At 40.1% G+C, this 24,696-nt stretch overlaps 3 protein-coding genes across 4 annotated transcripts; 2 read left to right on the forward strand and 1 right to left on the reverse strand.

Annotated features, from left to right (window-relative positions):
* Nucleotides 1-1,565: 1,565 nt before the first annotated feature.
* On the forward strand, nucleotides 1,566-7,020 carry LOC148908733 (uncharacterized). 2 transcript variants are annotated; one of them, XR_016120716.1, is made up of 3 exons: nucleotides 1,566-1,720; nucleotides 1,829-6,867; nucleotides 6,976-7,020. XR_016120716.1 is itself a non-coding variant. In XM_089035260.1 (2 exons), exon 2 carries the CDS (start codon nucleotides 1,899-1,901, stop codon nucleotides 6,666-6,668), a length of 4,770 nt encoding a protein of 1,589 aa, XP_088891386.1. In that variant the 5' UTR covers nucleotides 1,566-1,720; nucleotides 1,829-1,898; the 3' UTR covers nucleotides 6,669-7,020. The 2 variants fall into 2 exon arrangements, 1 of the variants encoding a protein (XP_088891386.1); XM_089035260.1 differs by having other exon boundaries at nucleotides 1,829-7,020.
* Nucleotides 7,021-10,081: 3,061 nt separating this feature from the next.
* On the forward strand, nucleotides 10,082-11,412 carry LOC116294491 (uncharacterized). Its single transcript, XM_031702111.2, has one exon. The coding sequence runs from the start codon at nucleotides 10,090-10,092 to the stop codon at nucleotides 11,089-11,091; it is 1,002 nt and encodes a 333-aa protein (XP_031557971.2). The 5' UTR covers nucleotides 10,082-10,089; the 3' UTR covers nucleotides 11,092-11,412.
* A 43-nt stretch (nucleotides 11,413-11,455) lies between these two features.
* LOC116294492 (polyglutamine-binding protein 1) lies at nucleotides 11,456-24,554 on the reverse strand. Its single transcript, XM_031702112.2, has 9 exons — nucleotides 24,364-24,554; nucleotides 23,076-23,230; nucleotides 22,421-22,476; nucleotides 21,840-21,898; nucleotides 21,664-21,720; nucleotides 20,549-20,661; nucleotides 20,093-20,144; nucleotides 19,757-19,829; nucleotides 11,456-11,989 (listed from the first exon to the last, which is right to left on the reverse strand). Exons 1-9 carry the CDS (start codon nucleotides 24,419-24,421, stop codon nucleotides 11,839-11,841), a joined length of 774 nt encoding a protein of 257 aa, XP_031557972.2. The 5' UTR covers nucleotides 24,422-24,554; the 3' UTR covers nucleotides 11,456-11,838.
* Between the last annotated feature and the right edge of the window lie 142 nt (nucleotides 24,555-24,696).

The following is a 24,696-nucleotide window of genomic DNA, read 5'->3' on the forward strand; positions in this document are numbered from 1 at the left end:
GGTGGGGGGGGGGGGGGGGAGTTAAAATCTCAGCTTTAGATAGAACTTTTACTTAATGGAAATGAAAATGGCGAAACAATATAAGTTTATTGTGTTACCCCTGTACTAGGGGCGGATCTAGGCGAATTTGTTCAGGGAGAGGTGCTGCGCACAAAGTTAACCCAGGGAGGGGTGCACCCCTTAGAATCAAAGAGAAAAACATTATTTCGTATTGGTTATCTTCAAAGTAGGGGCACAAAGTCGAACCATCCGCCACTGGGGTGTACGCAGACAAATGCGCAGTGCAAAACAAGGGAATTATACCTCAAGTAAATGTTGTCCCGCTCTTGCAGAAGGTCCTCTATGTATTATAATGCAAGCTAAGTGTTGTTAACAACTTCTAGAGAAGTCATAGATTTTTGAATCTTAGTTGTTGAACCTTTATTTGTTAAAGTGTATATCAAGGGAAAAAAATATTTTCAAAATCACTTATTTTTGAACAGTGTAGTAGTATGTTGCAATATTTTTGTATGTGGACTTCTATTTTCAGAGATATAAACATTTGAAATATCAATATGCAAATGAGATGACGTAATTTCAAGAATAGGTTACATTTTGAAGTGTAATTTACAAGTGTTCTGAAGTGAAATAACCTAAATGTGTACAACGCCATATATTTCAGTCATAAGGATGATTTTCAAATAAAAAAACAGCAGTACTTTCCGCAAAAGCATTTTTGTATATAAATTAGTCTTGAATTTACGTCATCTCATTTGCATATTGATATTTCAGATGTTTATATCTCCCAAAAGAAAATTTCACATACAAAAATACTGCAACCATACTGCTACACTATTCACATATAAGTGATTTTGAAAGAAAAAAAATTTCCTTGATATACACTTTAAACAAAGTCTAAGATTGAATAGAAGGGACTGGCAGGACTTTGTCGTTCGGGTTTTCGCCTTGGAAATGAAATACCATGCAATTAGAAGACCGATCCTACTTGTAGCATGGTACCCAAATGTGATAGTCACACGTTCCTTATCCGTTTTGAAAAATATATCTGGAATAAAAAATTGAGACAATAGAAGATGGCAACGTCAGTACCAAATCATCCTTATGCCACATCCAGCTGAACAATCGTTACATTCATGTCACCATATACACGTATATCCATGTCACCACATATACATGCACCTATCGTCATAACATACGCCGTACTATCCACCTATACCACACCAAGTAAACCATTCCTGCTACCATATACAATAGTTCCATCTATTAACTATATTCCCACACACCCTACAAAACGCAAACCATAAACCACTATTATGCCAAAAAAACTACACCCCATATGACACCCGAAACACTAATCGCATACTACCGATGGCACCACATACAATATCCATCCATCATTTACTACATTTTATTTACATCTCAGTGTTATAAGTTTTACATATTCTCTACGCTTGCGAAAGCAAATTCACAAATACATATTGAATATTGGGCGGCCGGGAAAAAAACTTACATCGGCAAAAGTGCGGCAAGGTCTTTCGGGTTTTATTCGACTCTTTGAATTGTGGTACCTGAAGAGTTCTCTACTGGCCACTAGGGCCTGGACACGAGTTAGATACCGCTGACCGGCTCAGTAGGAGCGGCCATCTTGTTTACGTTAAGATTACGTTTTAGGACAGAACTATAATACAAGACTATTCAGCACCAGTATATCTTTATTTATGTAAGTTTTCCATTTATTATATGTGTAATCGTTTACTTCACATTTATCTATACATGATTTACTTTAAGTGCTATTATTTAGCTTAGATTTTATATATTTGTATCTTAGGACTCTATCATCGTTGTAGAATAAAATACTATCAGACATCGAGAAGCATCTCTTTCTTCATGATAGAGTCATGGTTGTAGTTGAATGTTCTGTTCCTAGCTGCACCTTTAAGACACAGGATGTCACAGACGCCGTCGCCGTTGCACTACTAAATAACCATGGGCTAGCACACAGAGACACTGCCACAACGCTCCAGGCCCCAGCGTCAAGAGGACCGAAACTAGATCGGCCGAAAGTAGACATCGGCATTTCAATAGAGGAATGGAACGTATTCGTGCGCCGTTGGGAAGTATTTCGCTCTGGCTCTGGCATAGACGATGCTTCAGCCCCATCTCAGCTCTTTCAGTGTGCTGGACCTGCATTGGGAGATAGCATCCTAAAGGCCAACCACAAGGCAACATCGGAATCCCTCGGAAATCTTCTCTCTGCTATGCGCTCACTGGCCGTCATCCCGGTTGCCACGTGCGTTATACGCACCGAGTTGCTGCAATTACATCAGGAACGCGACGAGGCATTCCGTGCCTTCACAGCTCGGGCGCGAGGAAAGGCCGAAACCTGTGCCTACAGCACACGGTGCGAGTGCGGCAAAACCGTTAACTATACAGACCACATCCTCCGAGACGTCCTACTCAACGGCATTTACGACCCCGACATACGTCGCGAGGTACTCGGGACCAAAGACATCCTGCAGAAAGCGGTGAACGACGTTATTGCCTTGGTGGAAAACAAAGAAATGGCCCGAAATGCACTCCCACCATCAACCCTCTCTGGCATGTCATCATTCCAGCAACAACGAAGAACACAACCCTCTGCGGCTCCATCACATCCAGATCAAGCCAAAGAGGCAACTTGCCCCGACTGTAAGAGTCCCTTCAAAACCTTTACAGAAGGAGCGCGAGGATGGAACACCAAGCCCCATCAAGTGTGCATAAACTGCTACAGGGCCCGAAGACGAAAGCAACGCCAAAAACCCGCCAACATCCAGGCACTAGAATCTGAGCCTATCGCCCAAATCACAACAGTCAGCGTACACAGCACCCACAACAGTCATCGGCGCCGAAGAAGACAGCACTCTCAACGCTATAAACGGGACCTGACCATAACACATAGTACAATCCATAGGCCCCCATCAACGAGACTAGAGCATCACATATTCTCCAAGGGCGAATGGAGAAGAGCTCGTTTCAGAGAACACCCCAGAGTGTCCGTCACCATCACCGTTGACGGACCAAACAACCGATCTCACAACCACTGCTTTAACAAGGAGGCAAAAATATCTGCAATCGCAGATACTGGCGCACAATCAGACCTCTGGTCCCTAGAGGAGTTCACTGCCTGTGGATTTTCCCGTGATGACTTGCGACCAGTCAGTCTTGGCCTCTCAGCCGCCAACCGCTCCCCTATCGCCATTGAGGGTGCGTTCTTTGCCACACTAACAGCAGCCTCACGAGACGGTGCCAAAACAACCTGCCGCTCGATGGTGTATGTAAGCAGCTCCGTGCGAGACATGTACCTGTCCTACGAGTCACTGCTCAACCTCGACCTACTGGGCGAGCACTTCCCTACCAGAGAGAACACAAAGACACCCCTCAACGGCATACACGTCCACGACAGCGTCCATAAACCACAACAACCCTCATCCATCAACGCCAGTAGGTTTATCAACGATGGCTGTACTACGCCACCTAATGCCAACGACACAACGTGTTCATGCCCTCTGCGCACAGCCCCACCACAACGCCCCAACGAGCTACCATTTCCGTGCACCCCGGAAAACAATGAAAGAATGAAAGCCTGGCTCCTCGAACAATACGCATCTTCAACCTTCAACACTTGCCCTCATCGAGCATTGCCCTGCATGGCAGGACCTCCAGTTGAGATACATGTGGATCCAGAGGCCACACCAAAGGCATGTCACAAACCAGCCAGCATACCTGTCCATTGGCAGCAGAAAGTCTACGAGGACCTCCTCCGCGACGAGGCACTCGGTGTTGTCGAGCGAGTGCCGTATGGGGAACCGGTGACCTGGTGCCACCGCATGGTGGTCACTCGGAAGCACGACGGTTCACCCCGCAGGACTGTGGACCTATCACCCCTTAACAAGTTCTGCCAACGCGAAACCTTCGCCACTGAGTCACCCTTCCACCTGGCGCGACGCATCCCCAAGAACACGTGGAAGACGGTCACGGATGCCTGGAACGGTTATCACAGCGTCCCACTGCGAGAATCAGATCGCCATTTCACCACGTTTATCACACCATTTGGACGCTGGCGATACACCAGGGCGCCGCAAGGCTTCCTGTCCTCAGGAGACGGATACAATCGCCGTTTCAGTGCCATCCTCTCGGAGTTTGAACGAAAGGAACGTTGCGTAGATGACACCATACACCACGACACCGATCTGGAACAACATTGGTGGAGAACGATTGACTTCCTGACCAGAGTCGGCCAGTCCGGCATCGTCCTCAACCCAGATAAGTTTCAATTTGCAGGGAAAAGTGTCAGCTTTGCGGGATTCCAGATATCGGACGCAACAATCGAACCGCTCCCCAAGTACCTGGATGCCATCCGCGACTTCCCCTCCCCAGAATCAACGACAGACATCAGGAGCTGGTTTGGCCTCGTCAACCAGGTGGCGAACTACGCACAGTTGCGAGACACAATGGCCGTATTCAAACCTTTTCTCAGCCCTCGATGTAAGTTCACATGGTCCCAAGACCTGGAGGCAGCATTCCAACAGTCCAAAGAAGTCATCGTAGAAGCCATCCGGGAAGGTGTTGAAATCTTTGACATGCAACGGCGCACCTGCCTACGGCCTGATTGGTCCAACCGCGGGATCGGTTACTTCCTGCTTCAGCAACATTGCAACTGCCCCTCCGGTATACCAGACTGCTGCCCAGGGGGATGGAAAATCACGCTAGCAGGTTCAAGATTCCTTTCATCAGCAGAGCAGCGTTACGCAGCCGTCGAAGGTGAGGCACTTGCTGTCGCTTGGGGCCTCGAACAAACACGATATTTTACGCAAGGATGTGACAACCTTGTGATAGTAACCGACCATAAGCCACTAGTAAAAATCTTCGGTGACCGCACACTAGACGAAATATCGAACTCCCGCCTGTTCCGACTAAAGCAGCGCACCCTACCGTGGCGCTTCGAGATTGTCCACAGACCCGGGAAAACCAACCACGCCGCTGACGCCACTTCAAGACACCCCTCACCATCGAGCTCCGAGAACCACTACTCACTCGGTAAACCAAGCGAACCTGACCTAGCAGAATCAGCGCTGATGTCTACAATCCGCGAAGACGCTCAAGGCCTCAGTGCAATATCGTGGTCCCTCCTAGCACAGGAAACAGCTAAAGATGAATCCCTCTGCCACGCTCTCCGTCTCCTCGAGCAAAACGGCAATATAGACAGCAAAGACCCTACCTTAACCAATCTCTCCCCAATCAGCGAATCCATCTATATCCAAGAAGGTGTCCTGCTGTACAACGACCGCGTCATTGTTCCCTCCTCCCTACGCCAAGGGATCCTCCAGCACCTCCACGCTGCCCACCAAGGGGCCTCCACGATGGAACAGCGTGCCCGTGCCATCGTCTACTGGCCTGGGCTATCAAAGGACATTCAGGACACCAGAGAAAGATGTGCCGACTGCAACCGCAATGCCCCGTCACAAGCGGCCACACCCCCTCTACCTTCGCCACCACCATCCACCCCCTTCGAAGCGATCTTTGCAGACTTCTTCGACCACGGGGGTTGCCACTACCTTGTCGTCGGAGACCGCCTCTCAGGTTGGGTAGAGGTTCTACGCTCAACAGCTGGCACCGATCTAGGAGGATCAGCAGGCCTGGTCCATCATTTACGCAGATTCTTCGCTACGTTCGGCGTCCCAGAGGAACTTGGGAGTGATGGTGGCCCAGAGTTCACAGCAGGTAACACTCAAAACTTCCTCCGCTCCTGGAACGTGCGACACCGCGTGTCCTCAGTAAGCTTCCCCCAGTCCAATGGGAGAGCGGAGGTTGCTGTTAAGGCAGCAAAGAGACTTTTAATGTCCAACACTGGTCCAACCGGGAACCTCGACCAAGACCGCTTCTTGCGTGCAATCCTACAGCTGCGAAACACGCCCGACCGCGACTGCAACTTATCACCCGCACAAATAATCTTTGGTCGGCCACTACGAGACTCACTTACCTTTGTAAGTCGACTAGAAAAGTTCTCAAACCCCAACGTCCGACCACTATGGCGTCAGGCTTGGATAGCGAAGGAAGAAGCCCTGCGCACAAGGATGTCCCGCACAACCGAGTCCTTGAGAATCCACTCGAGACCACTTCGCCCACTAACCCCTGGCGACAGAGTCTTCCTTCAAAACCAGCATGGCCCAAACCCAACTAAGTGGGACCGATCTGGCCTTGTAGTTGAATCCCTGAAGAACGACCAATACAGAGTGAAAGTAGATGGATCGGGACGGCTGACACTGCGCAATCGTCGATTCCTGAGAGCTTACACACCAGTCCACCCGACAGTCCCGCAGCAGACAGTATCCCCGCCGCCGTCCCTAGGAAGAAGCCAGGAGCAGGAGCACATACTGATACCCACAGACAAGGGACCACTTGAAGAGACCTGTGAGCTACCACAAGATGAACCATGTGCCACATCCCCAAACGTTCCTCAACCCATCGTCCCCACACTCCCCCAACCACCAGCCACCGAGGGACCACAACCAGACGTCAGTCCCCCAGAAAACCCGTTGACCCAGGCACCTCCATACATACGCCCTACACGTGACAGAAGGACACCACGGCGCTATGAACCCGAGACAGGCACCTGGGTTAGAAACTGAGTCCAGTAATTCTGACTGCCCAGTCAGAGATTCCAGGACTGGGGGGGATGAAGAGTTCTCTACTGGCCACTAGGGCCTGGACACGAGTTAGATACCGCTGACCGGCTCAGTAGGAGCGGCCATCTTGTTTACGTTAAGATTACGTTTTAGGACAGAACTATAATACAAGACTATTCAGCACCAGTATATCTTTATTTATGTAAGTTTTCCATTTATTATATGTGTAATCGTTTACTTCACATTTATCTATACATGATTTACTTTAAGTGCTATTATTTAGCTTAGATTTTATATATTTGTATCTTAGGACTCTATCATCGTTGTAGAATAAAATACTATCAGACATCGAGAAGCATCTCTTTCTTCAGTACCGAATACGTAATCATCCAGCCAATCCTCGGAGTAACTTTTGTCATTCTTGCAGGCCTCAAACTATTTGTCGCACGTGGTATTACTACAGATGAGAGCTCCGCTAATAAGAGCACCCGAGCAAGGGCGGATCCAACCAAAATTTTAGGGGGGGGGGGGGGGACTAATTGAGTTTCTTCCGTCCACACAACGGAAAACAATGTAAAAAAGCATCTTTTTTTTTTTTCTGCTGAAGGGGGCCTTCAGTCCCCCTTTGCCCCCCTCCCCCCTGGATCCGCCCTTGCCGATGTTTGCCCTCCATTGATGAGTTTTGGATCACAATGATAGAAGCATTCCTTTAGTTTTATCATGAATTTCCTGCATTGCTAAGATATTTCAAGTATCAGTGGTATGAGAAATTACTAGTAGTATGCAGGGAATCCATTCACAAGATTTAAGGGTATCCATTAATCTAAAAACTTTGCTTTTGGCTTGGAATGCAGAATTGCAATTGTAAGCAAATATTTTTCTGAATCTATATAATTAAGAAGTGATATAATCAGTGATGCGAAAAAAAGGGATGTTAAAGTCATTCAACAATCCGGTTCATAAATATTTTTGATAATATTTTGTAAATACAAGCAGCCATAAAATAATAAAATAAATAAAATAATTTATTTTTGAATAGTCACTATTTTTGCTTATTGAACCGTCTGTGAATACAAATTCCTCATGAAAATAATATTCTTTGGCAATCAAGACTTTATATTAATCAAAAAAAATATTCAAAAATCTTTTTAGTTTTTTTGGGGGCTGAGAATCTCAAAAAGCACAGTTGTAAAACCACTTTGAAAAAGGTATACATATTTGGAAAAAATTAGCTAATACCGTATTTTCTCTATCAAGGTATCCCCCCTTCTCATAAGCCGAGCCAGCTGGTCTCCATTCTAAGTCGCTATTAGCAAACATTGTGATCCTTTTCCTTCGGGCAGGCCTCTGAAAGAAATTTCACCTGTCTAGATTATGAATAAAAATAACTATGAATTTCCAAAGATCAGGACTAAAGGTATCGAGCCCCGAGGCTCTATTAAGCCCTTTCTTCTAATAAGCCCCTTTTCAAAAGCATTGAAAAGGCAAGGGGAGCTTAGTAGACGGGAAATACGGTTTATAAGTCAGAACTGATGAATCCAGCTAGGCATCGATGCTACAAACAAATAAATTGACTAAAACATAGATTGGTCAAGATCTTTATTTCATGACTCAGTACACGAATATACCAGAAGCGTTTTACTCTACCTGTTGACATGTCGTAAAAACACTTGATCCATGGAAGAGGCTGATGAGTATCTCCTCAAGCAGAAAATGAATCCTCACTCTAAGGTGAACCAATCGCCTGTAGATTCTTTGTAGACTACATAACTTTGTCATGCATGGGGAATTCTTGATATTTAGTTGCCTAAAACCTGACTTGGTATATATGATCATCGATATCAATTAGTTCTTTAAAGAGAGATTCCTCATTTTGTACTAGTCAGCCTCAAAGAAGAAGTCCCTAGAAACTGATAACAGTTACAAAAGCCTTGGCCGACTGTACTGCTGCGTTTACGGACTGAAACAAATGCAAGTTTGTCACCTCCGCCCTAGGTGTCCTGAGAGATAGTAGCCACGAATAGATAGTCTTATTGCAGCAAGGGAACTGAAGCCTTAAGGCTGTGGAATGTGAGAAGGCACAGTGAGTGGTCATCAAAGTGGATATGTGTATAAACCCAAACCACAAAGCATCATCTAGAGTTTTTCGAGGAAGTGTGGATTCTATTCATTCTTGCATACCAGGAAATTACCTATTGCACACACCATTGACAAGCCTAGCCTTCTCTCAGTTTCGCTTAGTTTTTTCTGTTGGATGTTTGGATCATTAAACGCAAATTGTGGTCACCCAAACCATCTTAAACAAGGCACATGAACCATGTACTACGAAGCAGGAATTGGAGCACGAAAACCGGAATCTCCAGTGACTGCTGAGTCTCCATTTGATAGGATAGTTAAATGGCTATCAGTGTATGTTATTGGATTGATGGCACTGTTTCTACTCGTAAAGGAACATGTATTTGGTGAGTCTAGCTTATTAAATATTTCTATAATCATAAACTTTATCTAGGTCATGATAAACATAGAGAGCGTGATCCGCGAAGATGGGTTAGGAACGCTTGCAGTCTAAATAAACTTTTCTTCGGTATTTGCCGAAGTTGGATTATTATTCAAAGCTTATTTCCCACCATTTCCAGCTCACAAGTTAGGAAATTCTTATTTTTGAACTCAAAATAGCTATGGACTCCTATTCAATTTAAGTATCGACTAAAAAAATCACAAGTAATTGTGTATTTTTTGTTTGTTTTTAAACACCTGTTTCGACGTTCAGTGGGCAGTTTGTAGAGGTAATGCATGTTATTGATCTCAAATCATTAACCTAGCCGTACTCCGGTTGCATGTTGCAAACTAACAAAAGAAGTCAACTCAATACCTCGATTCCCCGACCGGGGTAAACGTCAGTTGTCATTGCACTGAAAATAGCAGTAGCGAGTTGTACCATATTTTCACGTCTGTAGCTTTACGCGACGTCTCATATAAAGGTAAACTTTTTGAAATTATTCACAGTAAAGGCCGAAAACAAATTTTTTTTTACTATTTCTTAAATAGCAAGCATCAATCTAGAGACGAAAGCCGGTACTAGGCTCGTTGCTGGTGTTTCGCGTAAAAATGTATTACTATAAGCATTGAGTGTACTGAACTACTGAGCAATTGAATCCCACATGCAATATTTATTTATATTATGAGAAAAACTTATATTCTACGACCCTATCTACCCGACAGCAATAACTATTTGCATGACGTTTCGAAGAACGCAAATGCTTGGTTTTGTGTCAAACGCGTGGAAAAAAACGAGTTGCCGAGATAAAGGAGCAAAGAATATGTTTAACACAAATCAGCCCGCGCCAGTGTTGTCGATTGATATACTGTGCTTTGGATTGGTAAGCGTGAAGACTGACTTTCTGTTTTATTCACAGACGACGTCATGGTTTGTCAGCCAATCAACAGAGCCGTTAAAGAGCACCTGTCCTACTCTCAAACCCAGGCCATCTATGACAAAGCATACTGCTCGGCCAACATGACAGACTTCAGTAATAATCTCATTAGGGCGGAAAACGAGGCCATTAATCGTATTCCTGGGGTCACAGTTCTTGGAATAAAAGGAAACCCCAAGCTTATGTATCAGCGGTATTTTCCACTCGCTTTAGCAATTCAAGCGGTTGTTTCTTATCTTCCGGTGTTGCTATGGTTACTATGGTGTACAGAAAGGCTCACGATCGCTATAAAATATATTGCACACATGTGTAAAGATTTAGCGAAAATGGACTGCAATGGTCACCCTGTGCAGAGCACGCCTAAACCATTCATGTTCTCGCGCGCTGCTTCAGTGGAAGCACGACAAAGATTAGGACAACTGGACTGTCAAATAAATTACTGGCTTGGCCAGAAATACCTAACAAGACTCTTCATCGCCAAGCTAGTTCTGACAGAGCTGATATTCATTTCATCTCTTTTATGCTACTTTTTAAGCTCACCACTCTACGTGTCGAGCTTTAAGACCCAGTTCGTTTGCCGTGTGGATGACTTGAGCCTCGTTTCGTGTACCCTTCCCATCGTACGCATCTATGTAGTTATATGGTACGCGAATATACTAGTGTTGGACATCTGTATTCTTTTCACTGCATTCCAGTTTATGAATATCCTTTGCTGTATGCTCAGGACAAAGGATTCCTTTTTCCTGACTTTCCTTGGCATGGAGTCTGATTCTCAGCCAAAGACCATGACAGACGCACACTTGATCTCGTACTTCTGTTATCAAAACCTCCGGGTAATGCCTCCAGATATTCTACTGTGCCAGGCAACGAGGGCCAAGATATCTTTGACAGCTTCAAGTACTTTGATTTCATTTGGCGAGACCGAAAGTGATTTGTCTGACGAAGCTACACCTTACTATACGGCTGCTAATACACCAATAGCAAGAAAATAAAAGAATACATAAAAGGACCTTAATAATATACAGGATTGCCTGTCGACCTCTTGAAAACCGGCGAATAATGGGCCGGCATGCACCCTAGCACCCAGAGCCTAAAATTATGCTTTTATCGTTTGCAGAGTTTATGAGTTTTAATTACTAAGTCAGGAGTTGTAAAGCTTTTGTTCGCGTTGCTGGCCCGATGGATCTTTAAAGAGGGAAAGGGAATGGGGTGCTTAAAGCCTTACAAATCACCCACAAATGTTCAAAATATTGATTATGCCTTGCAGTTAATATAGAACAGAAGAGCAAGAGGTATCTAAAGGTACCATGTATTTACCTCCGTTTAACGAAAGCTAGTGATATATATCAGATCGTATTGTTGTGTAAGTGCTTGCTTTATTTACATCAGCCACGATTACATATTAAGGCAGCCAGTTAGTTTCCGGGTATCCCTATCTATGAGTTAACGTGAGTTTGAGTAGAGGAGATCTGGGCTCGAAATAGCGGCCTGCCAATGGCCAAAATGCAGGTCGAATTTTAATACTGACAGGCTAAAAAAAAAAACATTTTGAACTAAAAAATAGAATGGCAGAGGAAATTTTGCTCAGCCAAAATCATGTCATGCCAAAAACATTTTTTAAAATGTTTTGCCATTTTTATTTCTATTTCGAGCCCTGGACAGATGTACGGAACTGGAAGTAGACTGGAAGTAGACCTCGACAACCAAAGAGTAAACCTTTTTTCATCGCTAAGAGTTTATTATTCACCACCAGCCGCGAGTTTTTGATTCTGACGCAGAACAGCTCCAGGGCTAGGGTAGGGTCTTTGTTGAAACAGTGGGCCAGATGCCGTCACGTCTGCTCCTGTCTTAGCATCGCCTTTCTGTTGAAGACCCGTGCTCCAGTCACCTCTGTTAAGGAAAAAAACATAAATGATGAAGAAAATAGAAACAAAAACATCCATGGCATCCATGACTGAGAAAGAGTTGTGTAAAACGGGACTTGGGCGAACTATTAATAGCTAATTATGCGAGCGCTGTCACCAATCTTCGTGACATCATTCTACCTTCCGGTTTTCAGGTTTTCCCAAGGCCTGCATTTTTTGCCCGTGAATGAACGGGGTTTGAGTTGAGTCGAGAGACGTCTGACAGCTATAATCATTACTGCCCAATCAAAACTCAACGACAGATGTAGCGTGACAGGTAGGACGTATAAAATCGAGAGTGGGTTCAATTTGAGGTTATTTTCGTATCACTAATTAAAAGAGCTGTCATGGGCGGTGTGTTCCTCGACTGGGTTTCGAGGTTAAACTGACTTTTAAAAAAACGTTCATATAAAGTGCATCTACAAAAACCCTCGTAAAGGCCTTTGGTGAATATTACTTTCAAGACGAACCGACAGGAGCTTAAACCGTGCTTGTTTAACCGACAGGACCTTGTGTACAAAAAAAGAGTTCACGTACAGTGCCCTTACCGGAAAGAAGACGAAGACTACCAAAAGAGCACGACAAAAGATAACACTAGTACTATGCCCTTAAGCTTATCAGCAGAAAAGTACAGAAGCAATCCTGAGTAGAGAAGGGAAAATCATTCCAGCAAGCTAAAAATACATTTATGCCTAAAAAACCTTTAACCAAGAATGAAGATCTTTAATTCTTATGTCGATTTGAAAGTAAAATCGACATTGACGATCGTAGAAGAGGATGAAATCAGAATACTCGTACATGTTTAAAAGCAATTAGTTGTGTACTCTGAGAAATTTTGGTTATAGATTTACTATTTCAGTCTACGTTTGAATAAACTACATTTATCATTATTCAAATACATATATGTTATTTACCGTCCTATAGTCGGTCCGGATAGGGAAAAACTGTGCCCGAGGTCTTGAATATACGGACCGAGGCCGTTAGGCCGAGGTCCGTTTTCAAGACCGAGGGCACAGTTTTTCCCTATCCGGACCGACTATAGGACGGTAAATAACTTGTTTATTTTTTTCCCGTATTGTTTTTACTTACTTTGTGTTGTCGTTTAGCGGCAAAGGATACCGGACCGAGCGCGCGGGTAGATACTGACAAAATACCGCCCGCTCAAACAGCCAATCAGAACGCACGATCTTTTAGGATACCGGACCGGAAAAAAATACCTGTGTGTTATTGTGGTATTTCACAAAAAGCATTACAAATATTTTACATAGAGAAGGGGGCGGGGTGCTTTCAGAGAAATTTGTAACAGACTGAACAGGAAAGCTAACTGAATGAGAAATAAGCAGCCATGATTGGTATCAACAAAGTGGTTGACCCGGCTGCAGCTTCAAAGGGAAATCCCCAAATACAACAACGCCATATCGAAATACTTCTAAGGAATGTGATGAAAAAGAACCAAGAATCACTCATAAGCAGTCAGCAGTGTACATTGGCTATTTTAAAAAAGTCATCAAGTCATCAGTGTTAATATTTACATGTTCAGCTCTTCAGGCATTTCTGTTTGAGAACTTAACAGTGAAGGAGAGCTTAAAGCCTTAAACCAAGAGCTTTGGGCTGTAACAAGGTGGTTGACCTCGTTCCAGCTTCAAAAGGAAATCCCCAAATACCAGTCAATATCAAAATATTTTTAAGGAATATGAAATTTTTCTTGATTTCCTTAACATTTTCTTTTAGAAGGGGAATTCCCAACTTGGTATGAACTTTGCTTCAAGACCATAATGTTTCTATTTGTCACGAATTGCTTTCACGATCATTGAAAATCATACAGCAGAAACAATTTTTTAAAAATCGACGTAAAATCAAATCTCTGGAAATTAAAATAACTGTGTTAAACTTGCTGGGAGACAAGGAATGTCAAAGTCAATATCAATCAGCTAAGCAAAATTGCAGGATTCGTCTTGATATTTTAGAATAAGACCGCATATAACCATCGAAATCAATGAATAGCGTCCTTATGGACAACACAGACCCGATCCATTCGCCGCTCTACTCATAAAAGTACGAATCAGCTGCCCTTTTTCAGGGGGTCAGGGGACATGAAAAAGTTATCAATTTTTTCGTCCAGTCAAAGTAAACCCCGACCTCCACCCAGGGATATGTGGTGATTTGGTGGGATTTGTTACTTTTTTAGCAGTTTTTGGTTCCCGACTATGTGGGGGATTCACACATTTTGTCATCCCTGCCAAAGGAATGTGGGGCATTAGGTGGGGATTTGTTTTGTAAATTCCAAGATGGCGGCCATTGTTCCAGCAGAGAATTTTGGGTCACTGCTTTTTACTTTTTTATAGAAACGAGAAGCTATAAAAATATGTTGCCAAGCCAAATTTTGTTGCCCCAGGAAGTGGGCCTTTTTTTATTATTATTTACCGCAAATTTTGTCCCCATATATGGTGCGGCATTTGTCAGTTTTAGTTCACTGCATGTCACTGACTATGATTCAATTCTAATCCCCACGTATATCCCAGGCTGGGGGGTCGGGGTTTAATGACACTGAAAACCAAAATAACTAGCCAATCGAAGGAATACACGCAATGTCACAATATGGGGGGTTTTGGTATGCTGCATCTATATAAAAGAGCATTCTTGCTTTGGTGATCATACTTTTAATCATTTTTCTCTGATCGGAACTTTCCTCCTTTTTGGAGGTTAAACTTTTATAATACACACAAAAGATGAAAACGCGGGAGAACTGGAAACTCTGCAGCTGTCAACAAGGATGTGCCATCAAAACAGAATCAAGGCTTTCAGCAAGAAGACCAAAGATTACAGCGATCTCACTATTATTATGATGAACTATAATGAACATTGAAAAGATATCATTCCCGTAGCCATGAAACAAAACAGAATCAAGGCATTTAGCAAGAAGACCAAAGATTACAGCGATCTGATTTTACTATATAATGAACAATACTGAACATTGAAAAGATATCATTCCCGTAGCCATGCAACAAAACAGAATCAAGGCATTTAGCAAGAACACCAAAGATTACAGCGATCTGATTTTACTATATAATGAACAATACTGAACATTGAAAAGATATCATTCCCGTAGCCATGCAACAAAACAGAATCAAGGCATTTAGCAAGAAGACCAAAGTGTACAGCGATCTCACTATTATTATGATGAACAATAATGAACATTGAAAAGATAATTTTCCCGTCAAAATTTGTTTGTGATTTACTTATTTTTCCCCTTCTTTTTAGGATAAATACTTTGGGTAATAACCTCAAGCGTGAAAGATCTTTCATTTTTGATCAGATTTTTCTTTTTTGATTTGCTTGAGCGATTTTCATCAGAGTAGCACATTAACTTTTTTCCCCTTTATATTCAGAACTATAATTTTTCGTATTTTAAAATGTTGTAAACTCAATAAATATATTTTTAGTTTTGAGGATCTTATTTTCTTCTTCTTGATTTCAATATTTTTTTAGGGTTTCGACGTTTAAAATAGTATTTTGTATATGGGTTTTGCAGTTTTCTGAATAAAAGAACATTAAGCCTTTACGTCGACTGTTTGCATTGATGCTTAGTCTGGTGTCGTAAAATTACCTTTTTCTTACCTTTTTATGTTTCTCATGTTTATTTATAGTATTTTAATTAATTTAGGAGCCCACTTAAAAATAGAGATCTTTAATATCATGGCGAACCATATATATTAGTATCAAAATGTATGTAAAATGGGTTTACTTAAACCAGGATCAATGACATATTTCGACTAAACTAATTTATTTTAAAATTCAAAACGCTTTATTCAGTAGTTGTTCAATAAAAATGTCAAAAAGGTATTGAAAAATGGCTCGTTTACTTTCTAATTATATTAAAAGTGAAACTAAGCACTTTTATCTTCAAGGGAAAACATCTTGGCGAAAATATGTGTGCTTCTGTCGGGAAGCTGGAAGATGTGATTGGCCGATGTCATAGTAGGTAAAGCCAATCATCCAATCAGGGATAAGTAAGTTGTCAGGGTTCAAGTTGTGCGGAAAGGGAAAAATCCCTAATTGGTAATGCAGCAATGAAGAACGGTTTCTCAATCATTTTTTGGGGAGAGCCTTAGCGACTAAAAAATACTTTATATGCGTTGCTTACTTGGAAATAAATGATGATAAAAATAAAGTAATTAAATCTCAATCATCAAAGGTTTTTAAAACCTTTTTTTCCGTTCTTTGGTGCCCACAACACTTACACTAGCTTTGTAAAACGCAACCAATCACAATTTCGCGAGACAGAAAGTCTAAGGTTCATCGACCTACAACTGTTAACTGATTGGCTAATAGAATAACATACGAGATAGTAATCCAATCAGGAGAAAGGTCCAATATTAAGTAAGGGAAAATTCCCTAATGTAAGTTAGTGCTACAAAGCACTTTTCCGAAAAAAGGGAAATAACCCTAAAGGCAAACATGGAATGTTATTAACATGTGACAATCAAAGCAATTAGCCAATCAAATAAGGCCTGATACGTCAACGGTAACAATTCGGGGGATACCGTATAAAAGAGAAGGAATGCTCTTCTAAACTTCATTTCCCTTTATCAAAGCTCTTTTTGGAGGCACGTTCCTCTTGCTTTTCAGCAAGGAGGTTAAAGGCGATTCTTCGCAATTCAATGCACCCCAGAATGATCAGAAGACATGAAGAAAGCGGAAGGAGCCGCTAGCATGAGAAGGTGGAGAAACATTGTGTGAACATTTGGGAAAATATCACAGTGAGATGTTTAATAATACAAGATGTCGAACGACGACGATACCCCACCGCCTCACCCGTAGCTGCTTAATGATCATGCAAACTCCTGCTTAGAAAAGAGATGACTTTCAAGAGAAAGCGAAAACAATATGAAGCAAGATTTTTATCCATCATCTCAACAAGATGATTTCCATACGCCCAAGTCATAATGGCAAAACCTTTCCAGGCAAACCCCTCTACCAAAGACCTCCAACATCCTCACTGAATCAGAGACACCTCATCAAACCTATCGTCTTAAAAACGACCATGCCAAATCCTTTGAAGGGAGCAAGACAAGATATTTGGACTCGCCTTTGATTAAGCATTTTTATCATTATGATATTTTGATCAGACATTTTCATATAAATCGAGAAAAAAATAACAAGTCTAGTAAAAAACGAAACACTAGTAGAAGCTCGTGAAACACCTCATCTCAAGTGTGATAAATTTCAAGATGTTCATGCAATGTATATATTTTATATATATTTGTGATTTGTTCTAAACTCGTTCGTGATTTACTTATTTTTCTTTTCAGAATCTGTGTTTTGGGTAAAAACCTACAGACAGTGTAATAGATTTCAAGATGTCCTTTTTTCATTTTTGATCCTTTTTTCATTTTTTGATTTACTTAACTTTTTTTTCCTTTTAGAATTAGTATCTTGTTAATATATTGAAAACCGTACTTTGTGTAAAGGTTTAGTGTTTTTCTGATAAAGAATGTTGTAAACTCAATAACGGTTTATTTTAGTTTCGAAAAGTCGAGTACTTTTTATGGTTGTTGTAGTTTCCTGAATAAAAAAATATTGAAACCTTACGTTGAATGTTTTCATTCATTTCTAGTCTGGTCTCGTAAAATCAAAATAAAACACCTTTTTCACGGTAAGGGTTCGCATGTTTCGCCTTTCAAATCCTTGGAATATGATTGGCTAATAATATGACAACAAAGCTGGTCAACCAATCAGAATGAGAGAGAGTTCAAAGGGTTCAAGTATAAAGGAATAAGGGGAATCCCCTACTTTGTAGTACGAATCTTAATGAATCAAAATGGGCTATCCTTCATATCAAGACAATAATCTTTCTAATCACGAAAACGTGTGCTCTTTGATCAATGAAAATCATAAGACAAAAACCAGTTCTTAAAGTCTACGAACACGTTTCTAAAGTCGTAACAGACTAAACAGGAAAGCTAATTGATGGTTTTCACGGCCGCCATGTTGGAGGAATTTAACAATAGATTCGTCATTAGTCCTTTTTGTTATATCCTCCAGCATGGCCGCCGTGTCTTTTGTTATAACATTCTCTTGGGAATGGTTGAAAACCATCAATTGACTCAGAAAAAAGCAGCCAGGATTTGCATTGATGTGTTACATTGTTGTTTAGTCTGGTCTAGCAACTCGTTTCACGGTAAGGCCGTGACATCATGCATTCAATGAACCTGCCAGATACCAAAATATCAGCCAATCAAATACCTGTATACACGTAACATTATTCACTTCTCAGTTAGATAGATAGATAGATAGATAGATTCTTTTTTCCTTTTATTTTTCGGTTTGGTTGGATAAGCACCTACCATTCCATGTTTGTTGGAGCGTTCCTCATTTTTGGAGGCTAAACTTTTACTATCCACGCAAAGGATTGAAATGAAAAACATTGTTAAAAACATAGCCAGCACGTCTTAGGAAATATCACACTAGATGCTTTTACCAAGAAGACCGAAGACTACAGTATACAACGATCACAATAATGAACAAAACATTCTTGCCATGAACAAAACAGAATCAATGCTTTAAGAAGACCAAAAATTACAGCGATCTCACTATATATATGAACACTGAAAAGATTCCAGCCGCTATGGAACGAAACAGAATCAAGGCTTTTAGCGAGAAGACCAAAGATGTCAGCGATCTCACTATATGATGGACGATGAAAAGATTCCAACAGAAAAAACGCAGTTTTGGGATTCAAGATAAAAAACCCTGAGTCGAAAGTAAAGAGAAAAGCACTACATGCAGACGAAGAAGATTTCAAGCAATCTCAGACTAACTCAACAAGTAGCTTTCATTTTCACTTAATGATGATGTCGAAACGTCAATTACTATTATCGTCCATTTTTGATGTTTCCCACAATCGCTACTCATTCGTTGTGAAAAAAATATCTATATCATGTAAGTCTTGTTTAAAAGCAAATATAAAATTGCAATGATATATTCTGGGAAATGTTGGTTGTGATTTAACAATTGATTTCATATTACGTTTAAATAAACCATGTTTACTAAGATGTCAGTCTCTGTTATTTCATGCAACAAAAGCACTTTATAAAAAACTATTAAAGCTTCAAAGGGAAATGCCCAAAATGTCAGTACAGTTGTATATATCAAAATAATGCTAAAAAATGTGTTGATACAAAAATAGTATAATATAACCATTCAAAATAAATGTTATGCATCTATATCGGTCGGGCTTCTCGATATCTGGCCCTGTTTACATGTATATGGAATGAGGTTGATCCTATAATTGGGATCTTTCTTGCAGGCTAATCAACTTAGCGGCTATATATCCCTAGCAGTAGGATCTTCCTGTCTCCCAGATAGGAAGATCGTAGCACCAGGGATAGGGTTCACACCTCTTTTCTCATGTAAACTGAATGCATGGTTGATTCACCTGCAAGGAAGATCCTAGTTCTAGGATCATCCTTGGAATTCCCATGTAAAGGTACATGTAAATGGGGCCTAAAATCTGAGTCCAATTCTGCAGCCAAGGTCATCGCTTGAAGGCCAAGTCATACTTGTATTTAGATATTAACAGACAAAAAAAATTATTTTTTTTGTATTCAAATTCACAGCTCACAGCTCACAGCTCACAGCCCACAGTTTGTTAAATTGGTCTCAGACTTTATATACATGTATTACATGTATCCGACCAAAAATGACATTATTTTGAAATACAGTAGGTATAATTAATGTTGCATAACAGTACCTTGGAGTATCTGAGTATGCAGCCGGGTCCATTGGGTCCAGCTCATCCATACGATTACGCTTATTTTTAGTTTCTAAAAATTGAACATAGTAATTATTCAATCATTGCACCTATGAATGTTAGAATACTGGGGTAGGTGAGACAGTAGACCAGGCAGGAGTTCTGCATGGTGGTCGATTTTTTTGGATGGGTGCAGGGATATAGGGGAAGGAGGACATTTTCTATGCAGATATTTAAAAAAACTTTGAGTTTAATATTACCATAGCATTATCGATGTCCTGCAATCCAACCTGCTTTAAAAAATATACTTTTTTAAAAACGAGCAAAGTATTGTACCTTTCTCATTGAGCTTTCTTTTTTCAGCCATTTCTTGTCGTTTTTGTGATCCCTATAATAACAAGATAAATATTACTAGAATCTTGATAACAATGATCAATGGTGACAGAGTTAGAAATGGTTAAGATATTGGTGATAATGATGGTGATGATGATAGTGATGATAACAATGGTGATGAAATCATTGTATGGTGGTGTTGATTTGGCAGTAGTGACGTTGCTACTGTAGCTGATACACTGTTCAGTAGTTATGAGGATAAGTGCGCAGTTGCAGTGATGAAGACTGCGATGATGTTACAAATCACTAATAACCTAACTAACTGTACTACTGTACGTCTAATAATTATATATATTTTATAAGTTGACAAGAAAATAAAAATTATGATAATGATGCTGATAATGATAGTGGTGATTATAATGATAATAACAAACAAGACACTGCATCAGACTTCTTTACCTTTACAAGACTTGGATGTTTCCCTACACTTAATGATTGCTCTTTTTCTTGTGTTGTATCACCAGCTGTCACTAATGGAGATGGGATTTCTCTGTTTGGCTCTATCTTATTATCTGCAAAGTAAAGTAGATGTATTGTACTCTGTTACTACAGAGCCTCGTACATGTACAGTGTAGTCACTCTGTAATGCATGTTAAACCTGAATGTCCTGCATTGTGGATGTCTGCCTTTTATCAGGAATCAAGGGAAGTGCAATCACCTCTCACCTCAAGGTTGATTATCTCAGACTCAGTATCAAACATAAGTAAACTGAAGTCTCTATCTTGCTTCAAATTTTATTTGGGGTTCTCTGGTTTTCTTTCGTCCACAAAACCTATCATACTAAATTCCTGGAATTTATCTGTGTGTTACAGTAGCTGTGCTTTGACTTTGATAAGGTGGTTTCAAGGCGTATTATTTTTAAAATTTAAACCAATGAATGTTTCCTTTAAGGTGGCTGCCTACTATAGAAAAATGAAGCTACTGTACTGCACACACTTCTATGCAACAATGATGACACCATTATTTGAGTACGCACAATAAGACCACTCAAAATCGCAATAAACCTTCATATTTTTATTGAGGAGCAAAACATGTTTTTGAATTTCCAAATAAGAGTACATAATAAAGAAACTTCTCACAAAGTTTGAAAAAAATGACATGGCTTTACTTATAGAATAAGTGGTACTATAAGTGTACATTTTTGGCACTCATTTTATCAAACATTGTCAAGCACCAAGATGAGAAAAAATTAAGTTGGTAAATTAATTAGGTTGGCTTTCTCTACTTTTTCTTTTCAAAAAGTTGTTGATAGGCTTATGTTTAATAGTGAATATCTCAAAAACGACCTAGAGATACTGCTATTCTCTTTCCAAAATTGAAATCAGCATTAAATTAGAGTTTAAACCTTGTGATTCAAAAACTTTTTCATGGATTTTTCAATAGTAGGCAGCCACCTTAAAGGGCTAAAAACTCTCTCATCATGTCATGCCAAGTCCAGGAGTGTGGGTGAAATGAGTGCACTACTGTGACCCTTGGTTACTTACACTATACTGTATTTTTAGCCATTAACTAACCTTTAGATTGTTGCTTGTTCAATACTGTTGCAGGGAGGGTTATTTCAGCACCTGGATCTATAAAACAAATTTATGTAGAAACAAAACTACATGTACATAACCGGAATGATGATGAAAGCATGTGAAAATGATGATGATGACAATTTAGGTTTCATCAAGTACATGTAAACCCTTACCAAGAGGATGTAGCCAAGAAACCTGATTAGTTGTTGTGTTCCAATAATAATGTTTTCCACTGCAATAGAGCAATATTTATATGTCATTATTCAAACACATGCCAAAAAAACATTTATGTAATAATTTCTGCAATATTCAAGGGGTTTGTATTGTGAACAAATACTTTTGTAAAAATTTTTTTTTCAATAGCTTTTCCAGTGCCCATCCACGGTAAAAATCAATTTCAAACTCCAGCATTTTGGAGTTTAAGGAGTGACAAGAACTATGTCCTATTAGCCATTCTGAGGTTGAGGAAAAAACTGGGTTGAGTTAACATTACAGTGCATTGTGGTTATGTTCTAGGGAACAAATTGACACCATCTTGGAAATATGTCCCCTAAATTAAGAGTCTCATAATGCACTGCAATGCCAACTTGACCCAGTTTTTGCCTAATATACACAGTAGTTGCTACAGCTATATTGATGACCAAGCAAAATTGCCAAGAAACCATTATTTTAAGCCCTGTATGGTCACTATAAATAGATGATGGCTATTGTACTACTGTATTCACTTTACAATGTAAGTGTACACAACACTTACCTGCTGTGATCTGTAATGAAATACCAACCAGGAGGTAAAGGAACATGACAGTAGTCCTGTTGAATTAAAATAAGAAGAACCACTTGAACAAGGAAACATTGAATTCATCTTGAGCAAACACATAACTGCTAGTATTGCATAAAAGGTGCATTAATTTTACAATGAAGGAATGGCTAGTTTTAAGAGAGCTCTCAAGAATATACTGTAGTGCTAGCTCAATACTACACTTCCTACTATGTAATTTTTTAAAAATCTGTGTGTTCTAACATCAATAGTAGTGTAGCACACTGATGAAGATCAATGGACATGCTTCATAATATCGCAATATAATAGATACAGTATATAGTAAATTATTATGAAATATTTCAAAAAATAATACTGGCTGGCTACCATGTTTATATCAGAGGACAGAGATTACTTGAGGGAAAAAAAATTATGCAAGCAATATAAAATGACTGCATGCTTATATCTCTGTATTGTGACAAACATTTTGGGAGCTGTTGAGCACTCAAAAAGCAAAAGAAACTATCAGCTATGCCCAGTAATTTTCTTTGACTGGCTAAGTTTCTCAGTTACCTGTATAATGATTATAACAAGATCACCCACTAGATGTTGAATATCATCAATATCAAATAATGAAAGATACAGTATTTACCTTAATGTGTGGAGCTTGAGTAGGGTCTGAAGATCCCCATCTTCTATGACAGTATTCTGCACATTTATGATAAGGATTGGTTCTGTTTGGACAGCCTTTAACCTCTCCTGTGCTAGCTTCTGAGTTCTGTTCTTCATTCTTGGTATTATCATTATCTAAAAGGGACAGATCAATATTTAGAGAAGTGCCGTGGGATATGGGAGGAATGGTACGTACAATAAGGGGGTCACAGTTTTTGATGCAAAGAAATAAATTGAGAAATCAGGGTCTTTGGCTTCCAACAATCAGAAAATTTGAATAACCAGTAACCTATTAAATATAGGCCGATCTTTGTTTATGTTTTTCCTCATTAGCATTAAAAAATTCAAGCTACAAGCAAACCGACTCCAGAAATCGAAAGAGAATGTCTTATTTAGTAACTACTGAAAATTTGAGAGTAATTTGTTCATTATTTTGGGAGTAATTTTTTTTGGAAACACTAAAAATTACAAAGAAAGGTATGGTCGTGTGGCAAGACTTGTGTAAGTCATACCGCTTTATGCTAATAAGGAAAAAACGTAAACAAAGATCGGCCTATTGAGAAGCCCCAAAGCCCCTTAGTGTTTCCTTATAGTGGGTATCCAATCTTCAGGGATATGGTATACAGTATATGGTATCGAAATCCCTGAAGCGTGGAACCAACCATAAGGAAACTCTTCGTGGAGATGAAATAACCAATCATCCATCAAAGCTCAAACTGATGATCAGACAAGCGGTATCATAATAGACACCCTTCAGTCTACACCATTGTCTGATGACTATAAGGCAGGTTGCCATCAAAACGTTGCAGTCCTTCTACAAATGACCCTTAATTGTGAGACATTACATGTATGAATAAGTATCGATTATTTATTAATAATTTTAACCCTGAAGATGACCATGTGGTTGTAATAATACACAATTTTTGGATAGATGAAACAAATTATTTATACGAATCTTACTACGACCTACAAACAATTTTTGATTTAGTCATACAATACATTTTGGCATGTTGTCCACTGGGACATACAGTACACTACCCTTTGACCATACATTTGACGTTTAGTTATACAACAAACACTCTTATTGACTAACCAGTTCTTGAGTTGCCTTTGATATCTTAGCCTCAATATATACTACATAGAGTGCCAAAGATATAACCGTTTCTATTGTAAATAGTCTGTAACTGTTGAAGGTTGAGGTAAACTGTATACAGCTGTAGCATTTATTTTGAGCTTTTACGATGTTATGTGGTCATATTCTGCCTTACCTTTTGATACGATTCCTCTTTTCTTTAATCGAGCTTGTAAAGCAGAAGTAAGAGGCATGCTGACGGTAATAATTGAACTAATTAGTTGACATAAAATGTGAAAAATCTGCACCAAAACCTCCAATGTTTCGCTATATTTTTCGTGTTTTTCCCCAGATTGAACTCTACAACTAGTGCTACCGTCACGAACATTATCGCATGCGTACACGCGGTTTACCGCTGGCCATACTTGACGCAGGTTCGTATGTTTATTATTATTTCTAATGTGTTGGAGTTTTTTCCTTTCATGAATACCCTTCAAAACTCACTGAAACTGCATACAGGAGTTCAAAA

The sequence above is a fragment of the Actinia tenebrosa genome, unplaced genomic scaffold, assembly GCF_029948245.1.
Source record: "Actinia tenebrosa isolate PJP-AT-01 unplaced genomic scaffold, QUT_ActTen_1.0 PGA_scaffold3__52_contigs__length_22856419, whole genome shotgun sequence".
In the NCBI taxonomy this organism is placed as follows: domain Eukaryota; kingdom Metazoa; phylum Cnidaria; class Anthozoa; order Actiniaria; family Actiniidae; genus Actinia; species Actinia tenebrosa.

What these genes read in the sequence shown, in the direction of transcription:
- LOC148908733 (XM_089035260.1), top strand. Translation starts at nt 1,899, where the DNA reads ATGGTTGTAGTTGAATGTTCTGTTCCTAGCTGCACCTTTAAGACACAG.
- LOC116294491 (XM_031702111.2), top strand. Translation starts at nt 10,090, where the DNA reads ATGGTTTGTCAGCCAATCAACAGAGCCGTTAAAGAGCACCTGTCCTAC.
- LOC116294492 (XM_031702112.2), bottom strand. Translation starts at nt 24,421, where the DNA reads ATGCCTCTTACTTCTGCTTTACAAGCTCGATTAAAGAAAAGAGGAATC. An exon ending in CTCAAGCTCCACACATTAAG is followed by an intron (nt 22,477 to 23,075) that starts GTAAATACTGTA and finishes TTAATTCAACAG; the next exon opens with GACTACTGTCATGTTCCTTT. An exon ending in TTCATTACAGATCACAGCAG is followed by an intron (nt 21,899 to 22,420) that starts GTAAGTGTTGTG and finishes GCTCTATTGCAG; the next exon opens with TGGAAAACATTATTATTGGA.